General features: G+C 35.7%; 1 protein-coding gene across 1 annotated transcript in view; it reads left to right on the top strand.

Moving 5' to 3' along the window:
• The window catches only part of CFAP46 (cilia and flagella associated protein 46), a 72781-nt gene extending 67771 nt beyond the window's left edge, over positions 1–5010 (top strand). The window contains exons 56-59 of the mRNA XM_031063472.1: positions 907–988; positions 2917–3053; positions 3576–3662; positions 4449–5010. Of these exons, the coding sequence (XP_030919332.1) occupies positions 907–988; positions 2917–3053; positions 3576–3662; positions 4449–4576 (434 nt within the window). The 3' untranslated portion in view covers positions 4577–5010. The remainder of the gene's footprint in view (positions 1–906; positions 989–2916; positions 3054–3575; positions 3663–4448) is intronic.
• The last annotated feature ends 1880 nt before the right edge of the window (positions 5011–6890 follow it).

The raw sequence follows: 6890 nt of genomic DNA on the forward strand, positions 1-6890 counted from the left end.
ATGGATCACAAATTAAGCAACGTACCCTTGCTAGTGTTGAAAAACCCCCAAAGTCTGTATAGGGATAGCTATACAGGAGGGTCATGTGCAAGCTGTGTGAAATAATTTCCCACTCTACGTAGTATTCCAAAGGTCTCAGCAGGAGAAAAATATCAACCACATAGAGTAAGTTACTGCTAGAGAACACTAGGAGTGGTCAAAAGGCCGTACCACAGCTTTTGTGCTTAGTTTTATTAATAAATATGTATGCATTGATATGTTCATATGCATTTAAAGTATGCTTTCAGAGGGAAGATTGACATATTGAGAGGAGATGTGATAGAAGTTTTAAGTGTGTCAAAGACTTTCCAGGCAGAGAAGTAATTTACTTCTCATCTGCTTGAGATAGGAGAATAAATAACAGATTTAAGCTACAGCAAAGCAAACAGTAGACAAAACCTTTTAATTCTGAGAGGATTCTTAGTTGTTTTACTTTACTGAGACTTTTAAGGAAAATAAGGTATGTTAGGGACGTAACTTAGTTGTACGTTGTGGAGAGGAGCTGTGGTACAAAAAAATTTCAATACCTGCATACCAGAAACGTCCAAGGGTTTATAACTACAGTTGGGTCATACAGGTCATTGGCTGTAATAGGATGGTATGTGGTCTTCATTACCAATCATGCTAATGTGGCATAGGGGAAAAAATCCTGCAAAACACTATGGAAAAGTGTAGCAAAATTACACGAAATAATACTAGGATGACTATTAGTGTACTTTTACATAGTACTTGACAATTGCAGCTGAAATATGTAGTGGTTTAGACTGTGTTCAAGAAAGTAATTAACTTACAAAAGGTCTGATTTACTTTAATTATTATGCTGGGCATTATTATCAGTGTAAACACCATTGCTATATTTTTTTCCAGAATGCCGTTTGGTGATTCTTCTGGATCTGGTAAGATCACAGCAAAGTTTCCGAAGAATTGCAAACTCTGATCTCCACAAAAGGTAGGTAGAGTCAGTTTCAGTAAAGTCCACAATAAAGTAGATTATTTCAAAGAAAAGTTAAAATTTTGAGTTATGAACATTATCCTTCTGCAAGAAAAAGAGCTTCTTTATAGGACTAAATAGGATGAAAGCTCTGTTAGAAGGCAATTACAGGAAAATATGACACAGAAACCTTGCTATATTACACGTACCTCACAAGTCTGAGAACAAGATTCCCAAAATGTTCTAATAGAATATATAAAATTTTCCTTTGACAGATAAACTGCTGTGAGTCCCTCTGAGGGTTCGTACATGGAACAATCAGACATGTATTACATGTGCTACATGTATGACATGTAATACATTAAAAATCAGATTTTTATTTAAACAAATTATTATAGCATGTAAAATAACCTGTTCAGAATTTTTTGTATTAATTGCACCTTTTTTTTAATCTTTAAAAGCATTTCATTATTATAATTGCTTTTAAGTTGGCAGGTTTTACATTCTTTCATTGCATGTCCATTATGAATTCTCGACAGATGCCAATGTGTCCTAATTCTATTCATTAATTATTTAGACCATGCTGAATTTTCAGATAACCTGATCATACTCTTGAGGGATGAGATGCCTTGCAGAGGGGCGTAGATAGATTGGAGCATTGGGCAATCAACAGTGACATGAAATTTAGCAGGAGCAAATGACAGACTCTTCACTGGTGACAAAGTAATGCTGGACACAAGTGTAAGCCTGGAGAGGGGCAGCCAGAGTGCAGCCCTGCAGAAAGGCACTTGAGGCTGAGCCAGCACTGTGCCTGGGCAGCAAGTGAGCAAAGGACATCCTGGGGACATAAATATCTCTTGACTTTTCTAATTATTCATTCCATGAAGAAGAAATAGAAAAAAAATTGTCAAAAAATATACTGTTTAATTAGTGCAACAATGCATAAATTAAATCTAGTTATATGTAAAATAGGTTATATACATATCTACATATGTAAATATGCAGATGTCTGAGTGTATAAACAAACTCCTGGTATTTTTTGATATCCTTTTTTATCCCAAACAGCCATTTGCTAAAGTAAGCCAAAACACAATTCCTTAAGCTAGTTTTTCAAACTCAAAAATTTTGAAATCTCAATTAAACAGTTTAGTGAATTTATCAATAAGTTACATGTTTAAGTCCAAAAGCTTCCTGAAAATTTAGAATAACATTTTTTTAAAAAATGAGTCACATAAACTCCATAGCCAATCAGATAGCATCACCCCAAAAGATTACTGAAAACTTTCATTATCATGTTTTGATAAAGTTACTATAAAAAGCAAGTCCAAATAAAACCAGAATGCAACATTCTATTTACTGCAGTTTCAACCTTAGAGTATCACTCCCCTTTTATCACTAAAATAATTTTGCCGAAGATGCCGAAATATTTGGCAGTAAAAACTCAAATCCCACATTGCACATGATTTGCTTTTAAGCCTCCGAATCAACACCATACTTACAACAAAGAACAAGGTTTCAGTTCCTGCAATATTTTATGTCTAAACATGTCTTTTCACATCTGAGTCTCAATTTTTTGACTGTCTTATAAGAGGTATTCTGCAGTGTTTTGTAAAGGTTAGGGTCATACCACTCCATTCGGATTTCCAGAAATGTCCAGAACTACAGTAATATGACAAGAGAGTAAATCCCATAGTAAAATTGCAACATGAAAAAATGTTGAGAGAAGGTTACCTGAATTCATTGTATTAAATTCAAAGTGCTATATGAGTGTTGGAAAACACTTGATGATCAGCATACAAGAAAATATACTCTGACATTCTTTCTCCTTCTATCAAAAAACATTGTATATTTAGTCATATTTTTATATACTATGCATTTTATATATTATGTATTTAATAATATATGTTTTTATATATTATTGATCTCATAATTCTGATCTTCTTTAGTTGTCTACGTATTGCTCTAGAGAGACCAACAGAGACAGCAATGCTTCTAAGCCTTACAGGTGTTGGTTCTATAGTAGCCACGCAGTGGTACACAAACTTGGAGGAGAATGCAGAAAGGCTGGAGACCTTGTTTGAGAGTGAGTGTTTGTGTTTGCCTTAGCTGGTGCGTGTATTGCTCCAGACCCTCGTGTGTGTGTGCTTAGGGACTGTGGTATCTGCCTGTCTCCTGTCTCTTCTTTCTTTGCTCCTTACCAGACTCTGCCTGCAGTTTCTATAGGAGGTGAACCGCAGGCAGGAGCCACCATGTGGTTGACAGGTTGATCTTTCACACAGAATAACCTACTTAAAACAGATTTGGTGGGGTGTTTGTTTATGGTCATATGGTAAGAATAGGATTTATATGGGGAGAAGCACTGCCCCAGGACATGGCCATCTGTAGTTACATAAACTATGGGGAAAAAATCCCCTGGATATAACTTATATTTGCACAGATACGTTGCTTAAATCTGTAAGGATACCCTGTTTCATTGTGTTTTAAATGAAAAACCATTTCATGGTTTTGACCATTTCAGGGTGAAAGCACCAGACTGTATGGTTGATATTTTCTTGTTTTTCAAAACTTTCATTAAAAACTCACAGAAACTAACATTTCTTTCCAGATTTGCTAAGCTTTGGTAGAACGACTGGGCAGACAATTCATGTTCTTCAAAAAAGTAGAAGTCACAGGAAAAGGCATTCCATGAAAAGTAAGAATTAAAAGGCTTAGTATAAAAGACTGGCTATAAACACTAACTAGAACCTTTAGATAGGTAGTTCACAGGTGTAAGTGAAACCTTACAGATGAGCTATTACAATTTTCTCTGAAACTTCTTAAAAGAGCTGGGAGTCAGAAGAGCACTGATACAATATCATAATTGGAGTAGCCATATTTTATATAAATAAAATTCTGGGGAGGCTTTGACATAGCTGACTAAAGGCTAAAATTTTTTCTCCACTGAACAAATAAGGTCGTGTTACTAACAAGGTAAATCAGAAGCACAACATAGACAATATAAATGGTATGGGATTATAAACTGCAAAAAGATCAGTAGGATCTCCAGTGATTTTAGACAGTCTGCATTGTACAGGGCATACTACACATAAGAAATATCTGGCATCTTGTTGGAGAGAGGAGAAGAATTTCTGAGTAAAACAATTTCTAATATACTGTCTATAAAATTGTACTGCTATTTTTCAATGTACAGGACTTACCTTTTAAAATAAGGTTTAATAAAATTAATTTTATTTATAGCTTGAACTGTCATAGAATTGAAGAAAGAACTCAGATCAGAAATATTTCCTAGTTTTCTGTTTTTCAGAAAATGCTTCTTCAATATAGTGGCAGTTGTTAATATTTTTAAAATAATGTTAAAGAACCATAAGTATTAATCAAAGAGAAGATGTGTTAAATTATAGTATTTACAGCATTCTTATATTTAGTCATAGTCGGAAATAACAATGGTTTTTAATACATTTTATATATCTGGAAGCAGATTCTCACAGCTCTCCTGGAGACAAAATAGAAGAGCAGATTCTTTGCAGTTCCTCAGATCCTCCTGCAAGTCATCCATCATGTTTTAATTGTGTGCTCTATGGTTTACCCAACATAGTTCTGATGTAATTTGTGTCAATATTTTCATACTGATCTAAGGAGAGGTGAGATTAAGAAAATGTGCATATTGCTGTTTCAGATGTAAACAGTTTGATATTAGCATGTCAGAAAAATAGCATATATAGCTCAGAAATTTCAATTGGTGCTCTAAGGTTTTTTTATCTTAGTGAATCCTTTAAAAATTTGGTACATACCAACATATTTTAAAGAAAAGTGGGCTTGATGCATGAATGGAATTGGAATCTATCAATGTCAGTGCTTCCATTTGGAAAAACATTTCCTTGATGTATTTTATTTTCGCATGGACAATTCATCAGAAACATAGCTAGAAAATTTACCAAGTGACCTTATTCTGAATGAACTGATCTTTTTATGTGGAAGTAGTTGTACTTTAATTAGAAAACAAATTAGTCTTAAATAAAATGGTTAATAATTTTTGCTTTCTTTATTTTCCTGTGTTTTTCTTTAATAACATTCCCAACATAATTCCTTCCCAATCTCCCATCCATCCCTGCCCTCTGGCACTGGGAGCCATTCCCTGTCTGCTGTCCCTCCATCCTTGTCCCCAGTCCCTCTGCAGCTCTCCTGGAGCCCCTTCAGGCCCTGCCAGGGGCTCTGAGCTCTCCCTGAGCTGCTCCTCTCCAGGTGAGCACCCCCAGGTGTCCCAGCCTATCCCAGAGCACAGGGGCTCCAGCCCTCAGAGCAGCTCTAGGGCCTCCTCTGGACTCGCTCTTATACTGGGGACTCTTGAGCTAGATGCAGTTCTCCATCTGGACTTTCACAAGAGTGAGAAATTATTTTTATTATATTAATCAGTCAATTGTTTTAATAAAATAAATTTATTAAATTAAAATATTTTAAAATTTAAAATACTTATCTTATTTTTAAAAAGAATTCTAAGGTATTCATTTATTTGACTATGAGCTCTTAATTTTTACAATATTATATAGTGTTCAGCAACCTGGAGGAGAAAAATCCTACCAACTAATGACCCAGAAATAAATTACAGTAGATACACCTTAGGACGTATGAGTTCTCTTGTCGAATGACATTGGCACAAGCCCAAACAACAAGAATAAGAGCTTCTGAAAATATTTCATCTACGTGGCACTACATCATTCCTATGCACTGTATTCATTCATACAAGAAATATTAAGCAGTTAGTGCTATTCCATGTATCAAGGGCTTTAAAATAACTTTCTGAATTATGTCTCAGCAACATAACAAATCACACTATCAATTAGCTTTTGTAACAGAAATGACATTTCATAATATATTTTAGCATGAAAAGAATTGGTCAGCTAAAATTTATGTAATCCGAAAAATGTGAGGAAGAAAAAAATCATGGTGAATTTATTGATGATATTCTAGGACAAGAACATCATTTGAGTTGTACATAGCTGTCCAAGAAAAGTGTGTGGTTCTGAATAGTCTGCCGTAAAAAGCTGCAGCAAGTTTACTACAAAATGATAAAACAAACAAAAATAAGAGAATCTCTGTCCTTAGTCCCTGGTTTAACCTCTTTAAAATTATACTTCCTTAAGCAGTCATTCAAGGATTTCATGCCACATGTGCATCCCTCTCTCCAGAGCTGCCGTGGCTGGTCCTGCCAGCAAGGCTGCTGTCCCTGCTTTGCAAAGGGATGCAGTGGAGCAGACTCCAAAACAGAGCAGCGGCTGCTGCAGGTGTTCATAGGCGGGGAAATTAGAGCAGATTTGAGTGTGGTGTACAGATCATTCCCATAATTATTTAAGACCATTCATCTTGAGTTTGAACACTAATTTTGTGATTTTACAACCTTCTAAGCCTTCTAGCCTGTGCTTTGGCACCGTCTGATCTGGAAGCTCTCCCAAAATAGGGTATCAGAGGGAACTCAACCATCCTATGTGAGTATAAATCCTTTCTTCTCTTGCATGTGGATGAAAGACCAGCTCATCACTGTGAAGTCACCAGGAAGTCTCTCATCCCTTAAAGTCCTTTTTGGGTATTAACTCAGGTCTCCAAATGCAGTGTCTTCATGTGGATACAGTGACAGTTATCAGCATGGGTTTTAAGGATTTGGTCAAGTTAAAATTGAAGGCATGCCTATGTGCCCTGAAATATTTACTGGTTGGTGGAAGACCCAGATTGGTACTCAGGTGATAAATTGATGGAATACTTCTCAGCCAGTGATAGAAGAGCATGTGGGATCTTTCATGAACATGATAGTAGCATTTTCAAAAGTAGCAGGCCCAACAATCTTCACTTCAGAATAAGAGAGGAAATGTATTTAATATATTGCAGCTTTCCAGATGGTTACTTAAGGCTTATGGTTACTTACAAC

Source organism: Geospiza fortis, unplaced genomic scaffold, assembly GCF_000277835.1.
Source record: "Geospiza fortis unplaced genomic scaffold, GeoFor_1.0 scaffold298, whole genome shotgun sequence".
Classification (NCBI taxonomy): Eukaryota; Metazoa; Chordata; class Aves; order Passeriformes; family Thraupidae; genus Geospiza; species Geospiza fortis.